Below are 25,336 nucleotides of genomic sequence, written 5' to 3' on the forward strand. Positions count from 1 at the left end.
CCAACTTTTTTTTAAACAAAAGAAGGTCCGAAAGTTTAAAGTGGCTTGTCATAGTTAATTTCGATTTATTTTTTTCACTTCAATTTTACCAAATCAGGTTACCAGCATGAACTTTAATTTTTACCGTTAATTTTAATTTTTGATACATTCAAAATTAATAGAATGTAAGTTGCAAAAGATGAGCAATTGGGTCATGATAGCAAAACTAAACCTTATAGCTACTTTCTAATCAATTTGAATTATATTTTTACGCCTGTCTTTTTTGTTTTTAATGGACACCTGTCTTATACTCCTTTTATTATTTTTTTCCTTCTAATTATATATCACTTTCAAACATTTTTTCCCCTCTTTTTTATCTCTTCCCTCTTAAGGACACTCACGATTCAAGGTGCGTGTGTGCATGTGGAAAACTAAATTTTAGATTTGATTTTCCCTCACTAAATTTTGCAAAAATTGATGAATGCAATAGGTGTAATGATGAATTTTCTTTGTGATACAATGGAGTTTCTTGATTTGGTTTCTACACCCACAAAACAATCAAGATTATGAGTAACGATAAAAAAAATTCTATGCATACAAGGTTAAAAAAAAGAGGTAATTTATATTGTTTTTATATATAAAGTATCTCGTGAATTTTGGTAAAGAGAAACAACTCTTTATAAATCATTATATGTTTTTTTCCCACGAGAAACGTTTCATGATTATAAATTATCTTATATTTTCACAAGATGATAGAACTGTTTAAAGAGACACATCATTTCATAAAAAAAGATACAATCTTTAATATACATCTTTTAATGAATATACGCGTATACTTTCCTGAAAGAAAAAAAAACATTTACATTTAAATACACACTTTCATGAAAAGACATCACCTTTCATTAATTTAAAAATCTCTCATATTTAAAAATATTCTTATATTTATTGTTTTCTAAAATTATTCTCAAGCAAAACTTACATTTAATATATTTTTGTGTATCATTAATTCAAACCTATAAAAGGAAGTAAATATACATTTTTTTGTGCATGCTAGCTCTAGGAGTGTCTCTCAAACAAAGTCCAAGACTAATCTCCTTCAAGACTTGGAAATTACTAAATAGTTATAGCATCTTTCAATATAATTTTTTTTTCATTTACACTTCTAAGGAATCAAATTCTTGTCAAGGTTTTTACGCACTTTTCAATTGTGTCAAATTTTATTGATAAAATAGGTATCATTCATTCGGTTTTTCTATCCTTGACTCTTAGAGCCATGATTACGAATTCAATAAATGGAAGATTTTTATTGATATTAAACATGATAGAAGTATATTTATAACAATGATATATTTTTCAATATTTTTTTTACATTAAAGGATATGTTAAAAATTTGTATTTAATGTTACCTTAAATTTTTAAGAAAGAACATTTTTTCTTTTTCTTTTAAATGGATGAATGAGAACAGAAAATATTAAGACTAAAGCACCATTATGGTTTGTTGTAGTTGATGAATAATCATATCTCTTAAGGATGATGAAGTGTTCAATTTTGACGTTTTTGTATGCAAAATATTTATTGGAAGAAATTATATTTTAAATAAATCTTAATACCTGAGATATTAATATGTTATTAGTAAGAGCCAAAGGAAATCCTAGGTTCAAAAAAAGGGGGAGGGGGTTAAGGAAAGCAAGACATTTGTCTCTAGTCTCTCAGGTCTCAGCAACGAAATCATCAACCACAATAAAATATTTGGTCAACTTATTTATAGAGATGCCATGTGGAGGGGCTGGCACACACAGTAATTATAATTCAGTGGGAAACCTAAAAATCAAATTTCACACAGCCAGAAAATCACAATCATTGATTGAGGTGTGTCATAATTGCAGGATTTCAGCAACGAAGTCATCGACCAAAGAATTAAATATTTGGTCTTCAACCAGTGCACCAAGTTGAAAAGTATCAACCTCAAAATCTAGCCATCGCCCATATTCGATGCTCATGTCCCTATCTACGAGTTCATCCACCATTGAATCCCCCATATCCCTCCAACTTGAAATTTCCTTGTACACTTTCCTTGCCAACCATTCATTTCTTCTCACCATTGCAACCCCTTTGGCCCACATTTTGTACCCCCCACCAACATAACGCCTGCATCTTAAGTCCAAACACTCACTCACACAATCAAATATTATTTTCCTTCTCATCCTACACTCACCACCATCACTCTCAAACCTTCTTCCTCTTCGACTTTCCAACTGGTTGAACAGATGAGGGTTCACAATGTCACGTGCTCTACCAAGAGAAAAGTCCATGTACATCAACTCCACATTACACAATATATCATTCACATAATCTAACTCCCTTGTACTTGCTTGTTTCTTTAGCACGGTCGAACTTGATGCTGAATCAAACAATTCTGTATCAGCCTCTGCATGATGGTACTTCCATGAGGAATTCAAGCCACTTCCTGAGCCCACAACTTGCTTCCTGAAAGTAGATATAGTAAAGATTAGCATTCCAGTCCTGACTTGACTCATGAAATAACTCATCTTAAAAGGAATAATGTTATTGTCTATATTCAAGCAGAAACATAAAAGCCACTTTTACCTTCTGTTTTGATCTTCTGAACTAGCAGCATTTGTGCTGAATGGAGATTCACAGCTTTGAGTAGAGAAGGAAGGGTCAAGAACAGACATTGAACTTGGCTGTCTGGGACTGAATAACTCTGCTTCCATAGGATTGATCTTACACTCCTCCATCTTATCAACCTGTAAAATATGTTGAGTTAGTTAACCATTCAATGGTACAACAATCATAAGGATTATTATGCCTCCAATCACATTAGGGTGATTCTACAATATGACGCAATTGATACTTTCAATGGTATTTTGCTACAACTTGTAGTTCTAACCATATTTTATTTTGACACCCCAAATTCAGTTTCACATTAACTTCATAAAAAATAGCCATTTACGATTTGAGTTAAACAATGATTATGATATGCTACGGAACAACGAATATGTTTATTTTTCAAATGATTTATATTGTCAAGTATACCCATTCCAAATTTCCTATAACCTTTTTTCTTCTTGGGAAATGGGGAATTAATTTATCTCATCCAAATTTAACCAGTATAAGGCAGGCCTAAATTTTCATTGTGTGGAAACTTAACTGGGGTCCTGATATTGTCCATACTCCATACATGCCTTGAAGAGGATAATAACAATTAACAACAAAAGCTAAAATATTCTCACATACCCAGAGTCTGTGCTTGGATGATATTTCTGGAAGACAAGTGAAGGAAATGTCACATTCATGGCTACTGAATAACTTATCTGACTTATCTGAACACATCATGTCTTGGTTTTTCTTCTGTTGCAACTGTTGAAAGAGGTTAACTGAATTAAGGGTGGGAACCAGATCTTTAGATTTTGGTACAGTACTGGAAGGTGACCTTGCTTTGACGGAGTCATCACAAGAATTCTCAACTCCGTATGTTAATTCCCTCAGCTTCTGATCCAAAAGGATAGCTAAGGAATCACCACCAATAGCATTGTATCCTACTGGAAACCTTGTAATATCAGTTTCATTGTCAAGCAACACTCTTCTAATATGCTGATCCAAGGAAAGGCTATTAGTCTTCAGGCCAGTTTGTCCAGATGTCTCAAAACCAGAATTGCATCTTGTCAATGGCGTGGTAAATGTGAAGGAAACTACATCCATGTCTTTACTTTTGACTTCTTCAGCCCCATCATGTTGTTTATTACTAACTAGATTAGACTGAACAGGCTTCTGAGTTTTGTCAATAAACAAATTATCAACAACCCTATCATTCCAGTCCCTGTCTGTGGACCTCTTCTTCCTTGGGAAATTGTTGGTACGGGTATACAAAACTTCCTTTTCACTATCTGTCACATTCATGGATGATTTTTTGGGCCCAACTTTAGATTTTGCAATGGATTTACTACTAGAGCTTCTATGATGTCCACAAGAGGAATCCCCAGTCACAACTTTTCTACTGTTCGAATTGGAAACCAATGGCTTTGATGGTAGTTTGTCTTTATCCGTAGAACAATTCTGTTTCAGATTATTCTGCCTGAGAACACCAGAAGCATCTTGGCCAGAGGATTTCTTATGCAATTTTTTTTTAACATTAGCCTTCAGAGGCTGCTGGGGGGTTTTAATGTCACATTGTTCTTTCTGCTCCACCAAACTTTTTCCCCTACTAAGGCTCAAGCCTTCCCTTCTTTGAACATTCACTTTTGCTTGGATTGCAAGTGAAATAGACTTCCCTTTATTTTTCAAAGAAGAATCTTCTTCTGCTTGAGAAGATGATCTGACTTGTGTATCCACAGATCCATTCCAACTTATGTTGAAAGATTGTCCCTTTAGATACTTGGCATCATTAGACTCAGCCGACCTTTGAGAAGGTTCCAAAAGCCTGCTAGTTCTATGAGAAGTTTCTCTTTTTTCTTTTAGATCTCTAACTCTAGAAGTCAGCGAAGATGACCCAATTAGAGGTCCTTTTTGTGAGGCTTCCAGTTTTTCTTTAAGATCTCTAACCCTCAATGATACAGTTGATGATGCTACCAGAGGTGTTTTATCCTTTGTAGTAGCTTGGGGGCCAGGTTCAATAATTCTTGCAGCAGCCTCCATTATATAAGTAGCATTATTTGCTGGAACAAAGCCAGGGCTCTTAATTGGGGACAAAAGTTTATGGTGTGTTAGAGGAATAGATTTAGCTGATTTGGGAGGCATTACTTCTGTTTGAAACTTTTCAATCGGCCTGCTACGGGTCTGTTGAGGCTTTGCCTCCATGAATTTCCAAGAAGATCCCTCAGCTTTTTCAATCAGCTTTCCAGAATACAGGATCTGATGGTCATGCAGATGATTAAATTCTGTTCTCCAGTACTGCACATCTTGAAGAGATTGGCTGTCAAAGTATGGGGTAGAACAAGGATCTGGAAAACTGGAAGAGGGCAATGAATCTAACCCCATAAGCCTGCCAATCACACCAGGGGCCCTTGTTCCACAAGATTCATCATCTATAACAGATGAAGCACAAATATGATCACTACTTTCTCTAATACATTTCCCTACTCCAATTTCATCATCATCCACCTGAAAGAATTAAAAAAGTAGTAACTGATAAAGTTTCATTACAAAATATATAAAATAAAAATTGGGAGCACAACTGATAGTGATATACCAGATAGGGCAGCATCATTGCCATGTTGCCATCAACTTTTCTTCTCTGTTTCGAGGACTCTGCAAATGATGAAGATAAAAAAAGACCAAAAGCAAAACAATAAATGAATAGATCAATACAACTTTATTCAAGTACTACAATTGACAATAGAGACAATCATCACATTCTAAATAAGCAGAACCTCTGAACATGTACCTGGCAAATCTGACTTGGCTGCAAATAATTTCTTACGAGATTTTGAGGTCCAGTCAAACAAGTAGAAGAAACCACCAACGTATCTGCCTTCATTTTTTGCTCCTTCTTTCTCAACTCTCATTTTCTAAGCAGAATTTAGTAAACCTTCATGATATATTGATGAAAGAAAAAGAAAGGGAAATGCTGTTAGTCGAGCAAGAAATACAATCTATAATCCATCCAAAGTTAAAGCTGTGTTTCGAGATGGATGGAATGCGATGGGATGAATAAAATTACCATACCATTGTTGTGATATCTTTAGTCAAGATGGAATGGAGGAAAGTTTTTATTCCATTGTTTGACAGGCAAATGAAATAATATAAAAAGCGGTATTGAATAGAATAGATTCCATTCCATTCCATCCTATAAATTAAATAATCCAAACAGTGATAACTTCAAAATTTGAGTTAAATTGATAGTCAATTTTGGTTAATAATGATTGCAATTTCTTTACTTTGCTATTGTTTTTTAATGAAATAATAAAAAAATTAACATCTTGCAATTTTTTATTAGCAGAAGTCAAAAGAAAAAGTTTTCAAGTGTTTTAGAAGAAAATTAATGCAAAAACTAGAAGAAAAAGTCTTGGATAAAAGTTGGAAGAATTAGACAGTTCGCTATCCAACCTTAGCGCTCACCCGCGCTTAGCGAGCCACAATTTAGCGAGAAGAAGGCCAAAGGCGCACTTAACGCGAAGTCAATGTGAAAAGTAAGCTACCTTAAACCCATAAAAGGAGTAGGAAACATAAGTGAAAGACACATCCACTCTCATATCTCTATTGAAGATATCCAAAGAGTCCATCCCTCAAGGGAAACCCTCCTTCTTTAGTCATCCCTTCCTTTCTTTCTTTTAGTCATCCAACCCCTTTCTATTTCTATTGCTTCTTTTGCTTTTCTGCTCTTCATCTTTATTGAATGGGCTGATAATCTATGCATTAGTTTTATGGGTTATAGTAGGAAATGGTAATTTCTAAAAAACTAGGAAAAGACATCTAAATAATTCATTGCTAGGAATAGAGTGAGTTTGTTTTGCCTCTGCATACATCTCCATGTTTCATGTGATTTACTATTCATCCTTTAGAAAGGGATTTGGAAGAGAGAATAAATAAATTAGACTCTTCATCACGAGAGATCAGAGTTGAGTGTCTTAGTAGATGTGAGTGAAAATTGAAAAAACATTAGCATTGCATCAAGGATAGTTAGGCATGCTAGACCTCAACATATTTAAATATCGTCCGCATTTAATCTTATTAATTTTATCGCTCTTGTCTTTCTAATTTCAAATTCTTTTTTTGTTCTTATCTCTATTGTAATTCCTTATCTCTTTCTTGTAAATTGGGTATACATCAATTTAAGTATGTGAATTCGACACTCGGACTTCTGATTACTACTTGAGACAATTTAGTGCAAACATACAAACTACTCCTATTTCATTCCATCACTTTCCATAAATCCAAACATAAAATGACTGAAAAGGAAAGCATGTCTCAATCCTCAACAACAACATACCAGGAACAGATGAACTAATCAATTATTTAATGATGCAATCTAAACCAACTAAATCTCTAAGTTTGTTTTGGAGGTAGGCAACCGGACACGAGTTGACCAAATCTCTTTGCTCATGTTACTAGAGTCAAAACCATGACTTTTCACTACCCAGACAATAGAATCTCACATGGTTCCGGACATTACTCAATTTATGAACTTAAAGGTAACCAATATCCGTATATCTTCCAATCCCGATTCAACTGATCAAGTAGAAAAATCTAAAGATCCTTTACTGAATTTGAGCTAAAATCAAGTATAAACATATGATCCTTAATTAAAACGAAAGATAGTTTAATATTGGTGAGAAAACAAAAGTTTTTGCTGATCTTAGATATCTGAGTAAAACCCACACCTTTCCAATGATCCATAATGGAGAAGAGGAAACAGAGGCATGTACAAGATATGCTTATATACTTCTCTTACCCATTCCGATTATAAATTCTATCCCATCTATGAAATGATCAACACGCAGTAGCCAAATAAAAAGGAAAAAAGAATCTCATAAGCCAGCAGAAAAAAAAAGAGACAAGAACCCATTAAAGAAAACGAAGAAAAGAACCAAACTTTACAGAGGCATTCGAATAAGAGAGCATACATTAAAACGGCGAGATGCATGAACAAAGTATTGAGGTCTGTAGCAATCACCGCCAGAACACACAGGTTTTGAGTGAGACAAAAAAAACACTGAAGTTGTTGTTGATAGAAAATGCATTAAATTTGAGGTGAACTGAAGAACCAGTGAGAAGGTGCAGTTCAACGTTCAAGCAGTAAATAGAAACAGAAATTAAATGCCTTTTATGTCCAGAGAAATGTTTGTTTGAAAAAAAGAGACCTTTTTGGCATAATTGCTTGTGAGAAAATGAGCACAGTTTATAACGTCTATGAGATTTCAAATTCCAGACAGAATTTTTTACGTGCCCGTTATTGACTGCCACGTGTACAACATATTTTTGTATTACACACAAAAAAACATCTTTGTACTATTGTTCGTCTAATCGTCTTCAAATTAGGTCACTGATCATTTTTTAAATAATAATAGTTTGAAGACTTAGAGTGAAATAGTAAATTAAAAAAATGAGATATACAGTGAGATGAAGAAGAATATTATGTTTAAAAATCGAATTTAATTTTTGTAATGTAATAAAATTTATTAACTTGGATTCTTTTTCTAACATACTTTATTCAGTATTTGTCTATTTGACATGTGTAAAAGTTAGTACTTTTTCATGAATAATACAATTTTAATGAGTTATATATCCTTACACGTGTGCATAATCCAATAATTGTTGAAAAATAATAAAATTCACAAACATTATACGGATAGTTAATTTAAATTATAAATAAAAAATAAATTAAATTAATTATTAATGGAAAATATATGATAAATACAATTCTATTTGATAAGAATATGTTAAGTATATAAAATTTTAAAATTAAATAAAAAATTATTTAAACTAAGTACATTATTAAACAATTTCTTATAGTTAAAAATCATTAAAATTTATTATAACCCAGATCCAACTAAATTTTTTTAATACCTATTAAATGTTTGAAACAAGTATTATTATTTTTTTTTTGTAGTTTTGAACCCTCAGAAAATAAACTGTTAAAAAATTTAATAAATCAACGCCACTTCATTATTCATTATTTTATGGATGGTAGAATAAGTTTAGGTTCCTTCCCAAACATAAATAATCAAAATAATATTTTTAAAATATAAATGATCAATATAAAAAAATGCAAAAACATAATTGATAAGATGATATTTTAGTCTAAAATTTAAAAACAAAATACTTATATATATACTTATCAGACATGACGCACGAAGCCTAAAGCATAGTGATTTAGAAACTAACTTTAGGTTGCATTTAAGGTGATTTTCAATTAAAATTTTCAAAATTTTAAAAACTGAAATAATATGTGAAGTTAATCACATAAGACTGTTATGAAAGGATCCGGAGTGAGCTAGAATACAAAATAATAAAAAAGATTTAAGTTTTTAAGGATTTTGAAGGCTAAGCCTAAATTGGATCATGATAGAATTGGACTAAAAAGGTCCAAATTTAATTTGTGTTCAGAGTTTAGTTCAATCTTAATTTGCATTTTAAATTAATACAAAGGCATTATATTAAATTTTATTAATAATAATAATTTAAATATTAACAATTTATACTTGTACCTTATTTATATATATATATATATATATATATATATATATATATATATATATATATATATATATATATATATATATATATATATATATATATATATATATATAGTGTGTGTGTGTGTGTGGATCTTTATTTACTCTTTTTTTCAATTAGTTTTATTGATTCTTCACATGTTCTCTAGTAGTTAATTGAGTTTTTGACATGTTTGACTAGATGCATGGTTCGTTTTAGGAAATTGACGAGGTCTAGTTTTAATTTGCCCTAGCGATAGCTTTCCTTTTGGGTCTAGAGACCGTGTTTTGTTTGTTTTGCGTAAATTCCATTGAAAGAAGGAGAAAGAGAGGTATATGGACAAGATCCTTCATTTGTTTGGTATAATAAGTTTGAAAAGGAGTTCAAATGATACCAAATCTGTGTATCCAGCATATATTGTTTCCTTTCCTTGTGGTCAAACTCAGAGTGCAGGAAGATTTATGTGATCGCATCAAAATTTAGTATGCGATTCATATGAGTTTTGAAAGATAATGAACTTATTTGAAAATTATTTATTGGCTATTCGTAGCGATTGTAATTTGTTAAGTTTTTCATATTAGTTTCTAAATATCAATTTTTAAAATAAAAATTAAAAAAAATAATTTTGGTTTATAATTTTCAGTTATAAAAAATACCTTAATAACACTAATAATTTATCAATGATGATAACAATGATAATACTGTAAATAATAAGAGAATAACGAGAGATAGAAACAATAATAAGTAACGATTACAATATATCTAAAAATAGTAAAAATAATAATGATAATAATAATATTAAAAATAGTGATATACAAATAATAGTGGTAAATAAGTAGAGGATGAGAGTGATAAATGATAATCACCATATATATAGTATATATGAGAATTAAAAAACTGAAAAATATAAAGCTAAACAATAAAACAATATAACCCATAAAAATAAAAATAAAAAAAGACACACTATAAAACAATAAAATTTATATGTAACTGATAGCCGTTATCTGTCTGTCACTGTTTATCTTTTTTGTTTTTTTATTTGTCACCGAACCGAAACCATTGGGAACAACGAATTGTTAGATATCTTTCTTTGTTTAAATTGTAGAAATCAAAGATAAATTAAGAAGATTTACGAAGAGAAACTTCCTGTATCGTTTTCCTTTCATCACATGTTATTTCTTTCTGGTATTGTTATTTTCTTCCAGCGTTGAGTAAATTCCCAGCAACAACAATAAAGTGGTTGATTCGGAGCTTGAAACATGGTATCCCCTGCATCTGTATAGTTGTGCAAGGACACGCTAGGTGTTAGGTGCAAAGCCAGCCTCATTTGATGGGTCACTTATACGTAGTCCCTGTGAGCTTTTTTTGACACATAAAAAGTAAAAGAAATTATTAGGTGATCTTGAATTATCTGTTATTGGTCATTGCTTCGGGATATCACCTATCAAGTAGTCCATTATGGACAATAATTATCTGCCATTAGATTGATGTGTTTGCATTTTAATGTGATTCTAGATTATTTAACTTAAACTCAAACACAAACTAATTAAAACAGTAGGAGACTAAAGGGGTGAGAGTTCAGCTCTCTAGTGTATTCTAATCTAATATTATAGGAATAAATTTTCATATTTTTCTCCAAAATTTTGAAAACGCTTCATGATTTGATTTAGAAAAAAGGTATTATCGTCAAAAACAGACGAACGTGTTTTCTATCAAATTCCGTTTTAACATAATGATACTTGTATCTGTTAAAAGAAAGAATATATTATATATAACCATCGGTGCTTATATACTCACTTATATTTCAAAAATAATGTGTACACACATACATAGTCTCTCTCTGTGTATCTACCTAGCTATAAGATACATGCACGCTGTGTCATTTTCTTGTACTTAAATTTGTTTTCTGATATAAAAACAAAATCCCAAACTCAAAAATTCCTAATGTGATAATCCCCGTATATCCCAAATAAGAACAGAGAAAATTTTACATCACTGAATGAACAAGAATTTCACGAGACAATTGCCGGTCTAAAATTTATGCATCTTCCATTTTGGTATCAAAGACATGGCACTAGACCAAAAAAGAAATACTTATGTAAAGCTTGTGCCATCTTATTTACGTTAAGGACCCAAAATACTGTGTTTACAAAGAGTTATATATAATTGGAATTATGATTAGGTTACATTCCAAATATTTGTGGAACTCTAATTAATCTCAAGCCTCACGCGATTATCTCTCACCAAACACTATAATATATATCTCATTTAAGTGTTGCAAAATTAAAGAGATTCGTTTCATCCGATGATTATCCTCTTACATGCACCTAGCTAGAAGTAGCTAGGCTTCTCAAAACTGAGTCTAATAATGCAATTTTTCAATGAAGTAAATTAACTTGCTTCAAAGAAAGTCGTTGACATATAAAAAAGAATAGGTACTCATCACAACTATAGTTACATATAATTCTGGTTAAAAGAGATTTTCAAGCGCACCGATCGACAATAAAACCTTATATGTTTCAAATGAAATATTGCTATCATAATTGTCATTTGTTTGTAATTATAAAATTATGTTTGACGCAAAATTAATTTTAGCAACAAATCAAAACTTTTATTTTTGTACTTATTTTAGTTTTATTTATTGAATTTACATTGAAATACAGATAATGACATTTTCAACTAAAAACAAAACATGCATTAATTGTTCAACTTTACTTCTCCCAACATCTAATGAATCTCTTCCATCTTTTGGTTCTACTTTCTTAAGTAATAACATTAGAGGAGTGTACTCGATCAGTGTACTGTAACCTGATCTCAGATATATGTTGGTACAAGTATATATTAAAATCCACAACCATGACAGTTAAGCATTTAAGCTATAATAAACCTCATCAAATTAAACAAGGAAATTTAAAAACTTTGGCACATCACAGAAACAAAATAAGAACCTATTAAAAGAAATCTAACTACACCCTGACTACTGACACATTATAGAAACATAATGCCCCCTCCCTCACAATCACGTCCAAACTCTGATCAGTAGCAGCCTTTTTTTCTAAAAGAGCTAGTGATTCACAACAAGGAGAAATAAAACAACTTAACTATAACGTACGATATAAATTATATTGGCTACTAGAATGACCCTTCTTTAGTTAAGAAAATACACTTATTTATATTACTTCAACATCTTTACAGATTTTTTGTGGGTCTATATGTGTGTGTGTGTGTAAATCAAAGTAATTAAGGAAGATATTCCTTGAACAAAGAAAGGTACTAAAGTGAAAGGGCAGCACAAGCCTCAAGAGAACTTAGGGTAAATATATAGTTACCTCTTAATTAATTAAGGTCCATATATCTATGTACCCAAGACCTAAAAGAAGATGGGTTAATTATCTGATATGCACAAAGGGGGTTCAGTTCTTCAAGTTCTCTGAGGAGCAAGCTAATCTGAGGTTGAGATCCACATCGTTGCCACCAGCTGGTACTTGCAGGAGCAGTGTCCCAAGATGTGATGACCCTGCAGCAGCTGCACTATGAAATTGAAACAAAGCTGCAGCACTAGTTGTTGCACTAGCATCACTAACACTAGGTGAAGCATTTGATGCTTGGTTGAACCTATGATGATGGTACTGATCATGTTGTTGAAGACGGAGAAGATATTTGAACTGGGCTAGCTTAGCACGTTCTCTCCTGTGCGCATTTTGGTGGCCTCCTAGTGCTTGAGAATTGGCAAATTGGCGACGACAGTAGCGGCACTTGAATTTCTTGCCACCTCCATCGTCGACACATGGTGTGTCCTCACTAATACTGATGGAACCCGAACCCTTCAAGGGGAAACCAAATAGCTTCATCTTTAACTTTGAGAGATGAAAGGGGGTATATATGGATCTCATATGCTTGTTTTGTTTCATTCATAAATCATAATACATTACTAACTATATATATGATATATGAAGATTCCCATATATACGACACATATATTTATATGTATCGTGTCTATATATGAGATGGTCTCCAGTTTAGGCCCCCACTACATTAGGTGAAATCGAATTCATGCCCCCACTTTTTTGTCCTTTTCTTTTTCAATAATAAAGAAGTTACTATTATCATTTAAAAGAGAATGAAACCTTTATTTCAACTGGAAAATAAGAGAGAGAATATCCCAACAGATTTTTTTTTCTTTCTATCCTATTTATCAGTAGTTGAGTAATTAGTATGTATGAAGTAAAGAGATTTAGCTTGGTTACTTGAGTAGTATTGTGAATTTTTAGTATTTATTTTTTATTTTTATAGTTTAATAAAATATGTATGGAGTATTACTTATTGATAGTAATATAAAAAAAATTACATTAGCTTTTAGTTATAAATTAATATGTACGATAAATTTATTAGTTTTTATAATACACACTTTATATATTAATATCAACAATATTTTTTGACAAATTGTAATATTTTTTTGAAATTAAACTTAGTATTTAGCATTACTATGAGTTAAATAAGATTTATAAATTAACAAACTTTCCATGCGAACCGGGCAACAAAATTAAGGTATCAAATTAACATTTTTAATCAAAATTTGGTATAACTTTACACACAAAAATTGAATTTAATAATCGATTAACTTAAAATAATCTTGTAGTAACTCGTCTATACATTCAAGATATACATCACAACATGCATATCGTGTACGTTAAGGTGTAAAAGCAGGAAAAAGAATACTAGTCACTAGAAGTAGTTCCTTCCCAAAGAACAGAAGACGTAAGCATTAATAATAATAGTAATAATAATAATAAAACCACACTCCTTGAACTTTGGAAGAAAATATAGATAGGAAAAAGAAAGGAAAAGGAATAAATAAGGTAAATGATGTATACAAGCTAGTTAATTGTTAACGGTTTGACAAATGTATTAAATCTTTAAGTAATAAAGACTCGAAGTCCGAGTGCCGATTTCTAGAAGAACTTTATTTTGTATTTGTGTTGAATAATTTTCAATTTATGAAAGAAAAGATGAGATAAGGTAAAAGAAAGATGAGTTTTAAAAAAATAACAACTAAAATATTAGATATTAACAAGAGACAAAAAATATAAAAGGGAATTCAATAAGATGAGAATGTATTATTTTTTATTTTTCTTTATCAATCAGGTAAATTTATCCTACCCACATTTATTAAATTACTAGTCCCTGATGTCTCACGATGATAAGTCTATTTTACCTATGTATCTCTAAAATGTCTTTGCAAAGATTCAATAAATAAAATACATGAAGTTCTAATTTTAGATGTTTGTTTTAATGCATGTGCATAATATAATCACTCTATGTCTAGTAATGATTTTGTTAAGATATCCCTTCATTTTAGTTCTATTAGAGATTATCTTCTGTTGAGCAACTAATTCCTAAAATTTATGCATGCAAAACCTTTCTTGTATTCCTATTAAAGATTATCCTCTGTCGAGCACCTAACTCTCAAAAATAATGCAAGGATGAATAATGCATGAAATTAAAAGTGAGAAAGGATAATAGGAAAAAAACACTTATTGCATTGATAAATATAAAGTATACAATACATCTCTTGGTTTTTTAGGCCTACTAGACCCTAACTAAGGGTTTAGCCTCTCATAATCATAAGGATCTTACACTTGAAAATGGGTTTAGAAACTGATGGAAGAGAAGTGATGAAAAAAGGGAATACAAAATGATGAAAGAGAAGAAAAATTTTCCTAAGGGAGAGTTCTTAGGCTTTAGGTGTGTATTAGAATACTCTGAGACTCAATGTGTCTTTTCTCCTTAGCTTGATTCTCTTTTTATAATTATTGGAGTTGACTTGGGCCTGCCTGCTCGTGCTTAGCGCGGGTGCTTGTATTCGCGTTTAGTGCGTGCTACTCGTTTAGCGCGGGTGCATGTATTCGCGCTTAGCACGCCTTTTCCTTGCTTAACATCAGTGTTGTTTTCGCGCTGAGCGCATCTTGGACTGGACCTTTTTTAACTTTTTATTATTTTCTTCATCTTTTAGCCTTTTAATCCATCATTTTTATATCTATAACTCATAAATAAGAAAAATATCAATTTTTAACAATTAAGCATATATAACTGTTAAATAATATTTTTAAAAATATTTTCATATTATTTTCATGATAAAAAATTCATTGTTTAATTTATCATTTCTCTTTCTAATTAAGTCAATATAGCTAATTTGAAATTAAAAAACTATTCTAATTATACAAGCTAGATTTGTATGCAGTTACGAGGATCTAACAGCTAGATACTTGTCAGTTGTCTGGGCTACTTTATCTTACTTAGTCAATGATGTCCTAGCCATTGGGAGATTTAGTTTTATGGTTTAGTGGGATAAGGCTCTAAATTGCCTAAACTATACGAGAAAATTGGCACGTTTAACCCTATTTTATGAGGTATTATAATATTAGACATGGCTGCATTTTTCTAATATCTTTGTTATGTAATAATACTTTCTTAAAAGACTCTGAAGAGTAATTAAAGTTCAGTCAATTCTAAGAAACATGTGTTGAGATCTCACATTAATTACACATATGATCAATGCAGTTTTCATAAAGTTTAGATAATTCTTTATAAATCAATTTTATAAAATTAAATTAGGTCCTAAGCTTAAATTTCAAAATAATATCAAAGTTTATTTTAGATTTGTGATTGAGTCATGCCTTTATTTGTCAGGACTTTAATTAAGCAGGTCAAACTAGACCTTTAAAAAATATTTAAGATAGATAAATAGTTAATACTCAAGTTTTATCTTTTTAATAAAGTCTAAACTCTGGTCTACCAAAGTCAAGTCTGACTTGCTTTCATCTCTACTAGGAGATAGTGTGACAACACTAAAAAAGGTGTGGTCCTTATTACTATACAACAATGAGATCTTGGTTAATGAAAATGAAAGATTTTTAACTGTTTGTTCTAACCTGGAAACTAATCTTTGCAAAGATGCTTCCAAGAATAATTAGGGGATTCAATCAAAAAATATCAAGAATCCTTAAAAGTAAGATACGCTTGGCTTCAAACTTTGAGAAGATTTAAATGAAGAAAGGTGAATTTGTCACTAATTGCTGTGCAAGGGTAATGGTAATTGCTTAAAATATGCAATTTCATGGTGAGGAAATGGGAGACACGAGCATTATTGAAAGAATATATGTTTACTTACTCCCAGATTTGATCAAGTGGTGTTGTAGAATCTAATTGATGACATTGATGATCTCTCTCTTAGTGAACTTCAAAGCCCTCTATTGGTCTATGAACAACACAAGTGCACTAATGGAGGAGCAAGAAAATCGGGAAATGTAAATATATTTTTTTGGATCCCTTTCTTGCTTGGTGGTTTACTTCTTATATTAGGAAACGAGAAGATGCAAGAGAATATAAGTTTTCTCAATGCGACACTTCTCAAGGGAGAGAAAGTGAGACTGAAATATATGAGACTAGAGTTTATAGCGTGATTAAATAGCTTACTTTAGGGGGTTAATTTTCATCAACTGGAAGTCAATTTTGTTTACATAGCTTTCCAATGTGGCAAAGAACACCTTAAATGAATAAATATAGTTCAATATATGGCATTATCATTTCATTCATGATGTTAAAAATAATAATAAAAATAATCATTTAAGCCTTTTCACTTAAAATCTCTTCTTTCTTTTATATTTTTATTTATTTTAGATAAACACTATTACATATATGATCTTCAGAAATATTTTCTTATCTAACACCTAATAAAAATATTATTAAAATTTTTTAATAATATTTAAAAATACTGTTAAATATGAATAAATGTTATTAATATATTTGTGATATTTTATTAAAAAATATTAGTGTGTATTTGATATTGCTAAAACCAGCGATCAATTCTTTCTTCCGGAAAGAACTCTTGCACGGTTTGAAATGAGAGAAAGAAATGAGGAATAAAGAAGGAGCTGAACGTATGCTTTTATTGATTAATTATTGAGTGATACATCAGGACTGTATATATACAACTCCGGGGATAATAGAATCAAATAACCAGTAGCTACAAAATAGGATCTGAACTACTTAAAATATGAAGTTGTTGTTACAAGAGAATAAGAGATAACAACAATATAAAACAGTTGTAACAATAGCTAACAGATATAGTTACAATCATCCTGCTGATAAATCAATCTATTGCGTGGGCCAGGACACCTATATGCCCCCGCAAGATGGAGGAGGATTCTACAACTCCAATCTTGGATGCGAGAAAGTTGTGTCGTGTGGTAGAGAGAGGTTTGGTGAGCAAGTCTGCAAGTTGGTGACTGAAGGGCACATGGGAAACTTTGAGCTGATTCTTGGCACAAGGTCTCGAACAAAGTGATAGTCAATAGCAAGATGTTTCATCCGTGAGTGAAAGACAGGATTAGCGCATAAATACGTCGGACCAATGTTGTCCGAGAAAATAGTTGATGGTTGTTGAATGGTAATGCCAAGTTCTTGCAGAACCTGTTGTAACCAAAGAAGTTCAGTAGCAGTGGAACCTATGGTGTGATATTCAGCCTCGGTGGAAGAGCGAGCAACTGTGGATTGTTTCTTGCAGGACCATGAGATAGCATTAGGACCAAGATAAACTATGTACGCACCAGTGGATTTTCTATCATCTGTGTCTCCAGCATAACAAAAGGCATTAAGAATGAGACTTTTGGCAGGAATTAGTTGGAGGCCATGTGATATTGTAGACTTGAGATAGCCAAGTACGCGCTTGAGAGCTTGGATGTGGGTGGCAGTAGGAGTCTTCATAAATTGTGGGAGTTTATTGACAACAAAGGCTACATCTGGGCGAGTGATGGATAAGTAATGAAGTGAACCTATGATGCTGTGATAAGAGAGCACGAAGTGGACAGAGGTGTTCAAACAGGCTTGGCATCAATCATAGAAGCTTTCTGTAGTAGTTCACGTATATAATGATGTTGTGTCATGAATATACCAGATTGTGACGGTAATAGTTCAACACCAAGGAGGTGACTTGGGGTTCCCAAGTCTTTGAGGGAGAATTGCTTAGCAATTAAGGGCACATTTAAAAAGTGATAAGAAAACTGGAATTATTACCAGTGAGAAGAAGATCATCCACGTACACCAAAAAATATGCAGCAAACGAACCTTGCTTGTAGATGAAAAGAGATGGATCAGACCTGGAGTTGAAGAATCCATAGGCTACCAAAAATGATTTAAGCTCATTGTACCATGCACACGGAGTCTGTTTGAGACCAGTTTACAAACATGTTGTGGAAAGTTAGGATGAACAAAGCCGGTAGGTTGAGATATGTAGACCTCTTCAGTCAGTGTTCCATGTAAGAAGGCATTGTTCATATCCATTTGGCTAAGGGTCCAGCGATTTGAGATGGCAATGCAGAGCACAAGTTTGATGGTTTGAGGCTTAATGATAGGGCTAAAGGTTTCCTTAAAATCAACATCAGGACTGTATATACAACAGGTTTTAGCTTTGGCAGATGGAACAAACTTAAGACTTGAAGAATAAGCTAAGTACAGATTCATATACTCCAAGATCCAATTATGTCCAAAGCAATTAATTGAAAGGAGACTTTGAAATCGAGAAAGACAAAGAGCAACAACGCTGTCCCTCCAATCCATGCAACTCCTACCACCTCAATGTTTGAGGTACTAGGGCACAAGTCTTTTTTGTGTTAAAGGAAGCAATTGCAAATGCAAATAATAGCCCATATACAGAACCTGGACCAATTGTTCCAAAGCGTTGTTGTGGTTGAATTAAAAACAGGGTCTATCGGGGCATCATTGGTTGCCATAAAACAACGAAACACACTAGGAAGAAAATATAGAGAATTTGGTAGAGGACGCCTACCTATTATTGGATTTGAACCCATCACCAATACAATACCTAAATGATAGATATGAAAGAGGATTTTTGGTAAAATTAATTATTAATAATTTGTAATAAAAGACTCTTACAGATTCATTTTGGAAACTTATCTTATATATTTCCTCACAAAAATTTCATTTTTTAGAAATTTAGTATTAAAAAAAACAAAATGTGTTGTAATATAAGAGAATTTATTTTCTTTCTTTGTTGTTTTTTTAATTATCTTGAACATTTTATAATACTTACTCTAAAATTATTATTTACATGGTAGTAATATTTTTTGTTTTTCTTTTCATTTTCGGATTCCTATCTATGAGGTAATTTAGGAAAATGTGGATTTTGTGTTTTTCTTGCTTGTGCTGAATTTTGAAATATATATATATATTGTGACCCTTGTCTACCAAGTAAAACGTACGTGCTTAATCTGTTTTTAAACTTTTTATGAGACAGAATACACACTGCAATAGAAAGAGAAAGAAAAGCACGCCCCACGAGTGTATGCATTTAAACCTCACATACTGTTTTTACTTTTTAGGGTGTATTTAGAAATAAGTTGAGTTGAAGTAACTTCAATTCATCTTTGGAGTTCCTTTACATTTATATATTAAAATACGGAAAATCTCCATTCAACTAAATTTAAACGGATTTCCAAACATCATCACAAATATTTCATCAATGTTCCAAAGATGAAGTTTGCTTTGGATTTGAAGTACAATGGGGACGCCAAACTTTGAGAATGACTATGACGATGGTACTATTTGGAGTTTAACGCTGAAGTTAACAAATTCATTAGAGTCAAGAAGTGAAATAAATTAAAAATTGTTGAGTTTTGTAGCACTGAACAGGATAATAAGAACAAAACAGGACAAAAATAAATTACATGATAATTTTTTTTATCTTGTACAACGTTTTTGATGAATAATAAACAACAAAAGTAAAATAATTAAAATTTACTAAAAAAACATAATATTGATTATCTTCATCAATGTAATATCCAATATATATTTCTACAAAATTATCTATCTTAACAATTTACTAAGTTGTCCGATACCAAACATTTAACGAAGGCCCATAAAAATGGGCCTATTTTGTTCACTTGCATCGTTTATGTGTGAAGGTTGTTTCGGGCCATTGTGTGTGCAATATGGACATAGTGCAAGTGGGGGATAATTTGAGCTAGCGCAGATGCATTAGGATATGTAGTGAATGCGTGCGTATTAGGTGTATCGAGTGAATGCATTCTTTTTATTGCTATGTTCATTTCTTTTTGGCACTCTCCCCCGAATTCAGTACTACGTAAATTATCTATCACTCACTAATCACTTCTTTAGCAAAGACTGATCGAATTTAATCCACGATTTGAGATTTACTTAAAATTTAATCTCGTGTATTTAGAAAACTCAGAGAGATTTGTAAAGAAGAATGGTTTGTAATTTTTTGACACTACTGGGCACTGGCTCTATCACAAGTTCAATTATCTTAATATCTTAAAACTTGCATATGCATTTCATGTTATCATAAGCTGGCGTTTTGGTTGCCTTATCACAGAATGAAATATTATGCATTTTGTGCTGTTCATACCTTTATGCTAACTTCACGTTTAATATTTAATTGAAATGTTCTTACGACAGTGTAAGAGACTATCACGTTAGTATTTTGCATTAAATATTATATGTTAAGTTAACGAATTAACCAAAATTTCATAATTAAAATAGTAAAGATCAAATTTGCACAAAAAAAAGAGAATCAAATTTCAACAGTAATAGAAAGACCAAAAATCAATTAAGTATACTTTTTATTCTAAAAAAGAGAATTAATCAATATCTTAAAATGCTCAATAAAAGATTTGCTTAATAGTGTAAATATTTTTTTATATCATCATATAATCATAACTTGTTATATAATTTTATTTAATTAATGTTGTAAAAAATTATTTTCATAATGTATTAAAAATTAAATTAACTTTATTGTCTTTTTGCCTAACAAACCGACACTCACCATGTTTGTTTTTTTTTTTTTTTTACGTACTCACCATGCTATTTTTGAATTAGCTAGCAATTTAGCATCAACCGACTTCATGCTTCCATTTATCCATTGACTCGTTTGATGTCTATATATTAGCATTTAGCAGCACTTTTCGTCCATTATCCGGAATTTCCACCTCGTAAAAGTCCTTTTCTGAATTTTGTACTTATACCCTGCACTTTAATTCTTCAACAAAGAATATTAAGCTCCAGAAAAGAATAATAGACCGTTCACTTATATTGCTTTACCCCAAATCAGAAACAAAGAATCCTTTAGCTTTCTAATATTTTAATTTTAACAAACATATGCAGAAAGATCATTTCTTTCCAGAAAAGTGCTAATTAATAGCTATACAGTTTTGGTCTTTACTCCTCTTCTTTCCAGAAAGATTTGTTCAACAAACAATTTTTTAATTTAGCACACGGGTTTTTTCTTTAGTTCTCATTTCTTGTCTAGAGGGAGAATAAGTGGACAAGGCTCTCGCTATTATGGGGTTTGAAGAGAGTCAAATACACATTAATCTTAACTCCTACCTCGAAGACTAAGAGCCTATTTCTGTGACTAGATTCTATCACATCATTAGATCACAAGATAACAACCTTATTTTTATACCACAACAAGGCTCTACGTACATTTATCTTAGAAGCATTATTAGAAAATGATTAAGCATGGTTCCTAGTTCCTACTCTTACTCGGCAATATCTTTTAAGCGCAATACATGTATAACTGTTTATTCGATTTTGTTAACGTTTGCAAACACTTTAATTGACTGAAAGGCACGTATACTTTGGGAGAGTAAAGAAGCCCACGTGTTTGTTGTGTCATGACCCATGAAAACTAGCTTTATCCTCATCATCACACAGTACCATTCGAAGCTAACCTTTTAGTGCTTAATTAATTATGTACAACTTCCCTTGTGTGAATGCCTAGGATTAAATCCCACAACATGGGAATCTCTGGCCTTTAAGTAACCTTTGTTCCAAGCAATTCTGTAACTCTTCCTTTCTCCTTCCCGAATATTCCTTGCACAACATAAAATGTAACCCCAAACATAAAAATCTGCCATATGAATTGTGTATCTCCGAAACTCAAACTGTACCACGGAAAATGGCAGTCACACATGCTGACCTTGAACCAAGGCGAAGAAAAACAGATTTGAGTAGCAAAAGGGGTGCATTCTTTATGGTTTTCACAATCCTATTAGGCCTATTATGCTTCATTCTGTGTCTCAGCAGAAGCCACGCGTTCTAAGGTACTAGTTTAATTAATATGTTCGAAAATTACATATTCATCAGCTACTCCCAAGATATTAAAAAGAAATTAATGAGCATTGTATATAATATGGTGGGGTTGATATGGCAGGTGATGTGGATGAACACAGCTGAACATGGAAAGGGAAGTAAATCTGAATGTGTTTATAGTGGTAGGGGGAAAATGCCATTGCTATGTGCTTCTTGTGCTTTTATTGGACTAGCAATTGCCATTCTGGTGGAGCACACTTATATGTTGATCGCAGTTAGTAATTCATCACCTGCTTTACTTACCTTGGATCCTGATTCTGCTTCTGCCAAATCATTAACATGGCAAGCCGGGTTTTTCTTCGTTACAACTTGGTAAGAACAAAGGCATAAGTTATGATTTTTTTTCTCACCTATTACATAAAATCTAGTTTTTTATTTCAAGAAATTATCTTATAGTCCAGAATCAGTACTACCATATATCTATGTTCTTGAGCAATCTCCACGTGATAGGTAACTAATTTTTATTAACTCTTTCTTATAAATTAAAAAACTTAGTTATGTGGCATGTGAAGATGGATCAAAATCATAGACACGTCATAGTCCTGAACCATCAAATGATTTCTCCTCTCTGTGTTTCATGTTATCAGAGTTTTTCCAGATTAAAATGGAAACATTTCACAAGTGCTAATTCAGTAAAATATATATGTTGTGAAGATTCACCAAAGATATGTATATTCATTTGGCCGGTGGTGGACCAAATTGAATTAAGATCAAAAAATAAATGTGTGTTTGTAACTTATTATTTTCATACACATGATAGCCATTAGCACTGAACAAAAGTGAAAACATGTCGCTTAAACTCGTGCTATGTGTTGTAGGATTTGCTTTGCAGTTGGAGAGATTCTGCTGTTGGCAAGAGTGAGTGTGGAGTCAGGCCATCTGAAGAATTGGTCGAAGCCTAAACCCAGTTGCCTTACTATCAGAGAAGGGTTGTTCTGTGTTGCAGGGGTGTTTGCTTTAACCACGGTTTTCCTAGCTTCTGCTTTATACCTAACGGCTCTACGTGCACTAAGAATATCACAGGAGCAAGAAAATGTTTGAAGGGATGTACTTATGACTTCTGCTTATTAACAGTAATCAGCTGTCCATGGATGACAATTATGTTAATTATGCAGAAAAAGGAAACAAAGAGCTGTTGAAAACAAATCCCTGTGATCATGCCACCAACAATGGAGAGCTGTTGGAGGATTAATTTTCTTTAAGTGCAATCCAAACAGTGTGGGCAGTGTCTAAGCCAACAATGAATCCAAGTGCTTCCTGAGAGAGTGTTCCAATTATCCATCCTGAAAGAAGACAATCTGCCTTGAGCCAAGCAATGAATTTGTCAGATAATTTTGGAACAAAATTTTCTGTGTTTGTTGTGTCATTGGAATTTGGTGGGGTGTATTGAGTGGGGGCTGAATCATCATTTGTAAGGTGACCAACCAAGTCTTGACTTTATGCTAATGTTATGGCTTGTTCACGCCATAGTGGGTAGTAGAGAGTGATGAAATTGCCATATTGAGAGAGAAGGAAGTCATGTTGCAACAAGGTGTTCGCAAAGGCTCTGGATACCAAAGAAGAAAATCGATGAATTGTATAACTTTATATTCGAAACGTGAACACATTATTTGAGTATAAGAGAGACATAGGAGAAATATATAACATAGTGTACAAAGATTCTGCATAGAGGAATTAATTGTATATTAAGAGATTCTAAATATAGACTAAGTTCCCTAAATATGTTTAACAATTGAATAGAGTTTTATCTAATAAAGATGACATATTCATATATAAATATATGTAACAATTTCAAAAACGAACATGGATCAAAATATCTTTTCATAATCTGTTGCATTCAGTTCTCTTCAAATTAAAAATGGAAGAATGTCCCAGGAAAAATGGGTAGGACGAAAAATAACAATCAGATTAGAAGTTAACTGTGTTGTTTGGGCATTTCATTCACCTTCCTCAACAACCCAATGTAGGAGATTAATATGTTTGGTTTGGTGTTCGCCAACCGCAAGTTCGGGTTTGGGACATGATTTTATGTTTCAAATCTTGCTTGATGATTTCTTTTTCTTTGAATCAAGTTTGGCTAATGGATATGGATTAAATAATCACGTTCACACAGTTTATTCACTTATCAAGTCATTAAAAAATGACTTGTAAAATATGATACAATAATGTGTTTTTAAATTTTTCTTCAAAACTAATCAATAAAAAAATTTAAAATACAATTTGTTTATCTTTCACTCTATTAGAGCGTCTCCAATGCTTCTATTTGAATTCTTAAATGGACCTGACATTACACATCGTTCACTCTTACTTTTCCTAATACAAAAACCTCAAAAGCACATATTCTCTCCAATATAATACCTCTATTTTGGATTCTTATTTGAGTCTCATAACAAAAACTCACTTAACATTGTTATTTTTTTAAGCAAAAAATTAACATGGCCCAAAAATCAAATTTGAACACCAATCTAAGTAGATAAACTCATTTGGGAAACAATATCGCCATATTCGTGATAGGGCTTTGGAACCAGTACTTGTGTCCTCAACTATTGTGCAAATACTTCCATGCGTGTGGCCTGAAAGTCATGTTAACAGTAAATTTCTATTAGTTGGTTGCGTAAATTGTATGAAACTGACGTTGCACACAAAATGTACTCTTCAAAATATATTATATATTTTACAAGATAAAAAATTAATAATAAATATAATAAAATATTAAATAATTAATATAATTATAAAAATTAAGTTAGACAAAATGATTGATTTTTATAATTTTTTAGAAATATACTAGTATACTGGTAGTTAACAAATCAAAGCATTTTTTGTTTTTAATGATTGATTTTCTAATTAGTGTCGCCACGAACGAAATCGATATTAAAAAATGTAGTACCAATTTTATTCCATAATTTAGTGACATGCAAATCAGAAATAAATAATTAAATGGTTGAATGAAATGACCGTTGAAAGTTTAAAAGTTTAAAACATAGGGTTGCAT

General features: G+C 31.9%; 2 protein-coding genes and 1 pseudogene across 2 annotated transcripts; 1 reads left to right on the forward strand and 2 right to left on the reverse strand.

Moving 5' to 3' along the window:
- Positions 1-1,605: 1,605 nt before the first annotated feature.
- LOC114419992 lies at positions 1,606-7,791 on the reverse strand. The gene is made up of 6 exons (XM_028385826.1): positions 7,563-7,791; positions 5,384-5,527; positions 5,189-5,247; positions 3,238-5,100; positions 2,587-2,747; positions 1,606-2,466 (listed from the first exon to the last, which is right to left on the reverse strand). Exons 2-6 carry the CDS (start codon positions 5,502-5,504, stop codon positions 1,854-1,856), a joined length of 2,817 nt encoding a protein of 938 aa, XP_028241627.1. The 5' UTR covers positions 5,505-5,527; positions 7,563-7,791; the 3' UTR covers positions 1,606-1,853.
- A 4,775-nt stretch (positions 7,792-12,566) lies between these two features.
- On the reverse strand, positions 12,567-13,004 carry LOC114420737 (zinc finger protein 6-like). The gene has a single exon (XM_028386552.1). It carries the CDS (start codon positions 13,002-13,004, stop codon positions 12,567-12,569), a length of 438 nt encoding a protein of 145 aa, XP_028242353.1.
- Positions 13,005-22,130: 9,126 nt separating this feature from the next.
- Positions 22,131-24,050, forward strand: LOC114417705 (annotated as a pseudogene).
- The last annotated feature ends 1,286 nt before the right edge of the window (positions 24,051-25,336 follow it).

The sequence above is a fragment of the Glycine soja genome, chromosome 7 (assembly GCF_004193775.1).
Source record: "Glycine soja cultivar W05 chromosome 7, ASM419377v2, whole genome shotgun sequence".
NCBI classification, from domain to species: Eukaryota; Viridiplantae; Streptophyta; class Magnoliopsida; order Fabales; family Fabaceae; genus Glycine; species Glycine soja.

Bases quoted from the DNA above. Each gene is read 5' to 3' on its own strand.
- LOC114420737 (XM_028386552.1), bottom strand. From the start codon at position 13,004: ATGAAGCTATTTGGTTTCCCCTTGAAGGGTTCGGGTTCCATCAGTATT.
- LOC114419992 (XM_028385826.1), bottom strand. From the start codon at position 5,504: ATGAGAGTTGAGAAAGAAGGAGCAAAAAATGAAGGCAGATACGTTGGT. The intron at 5,248-5,383 runs GTACATGTTCAG...CATCATTTGCAG, and splicing joins AGCCAAGTCAGATTTGCCAG to AGTCCTCGAAACAGAGAAGA. The intron at 5,101-5,188 runs GTATATCACTAT...TAATTCTTTCAG, and splicing joins CAATGATGCTGCCCTATCTG to GTGGATGATGATGAAATTGG.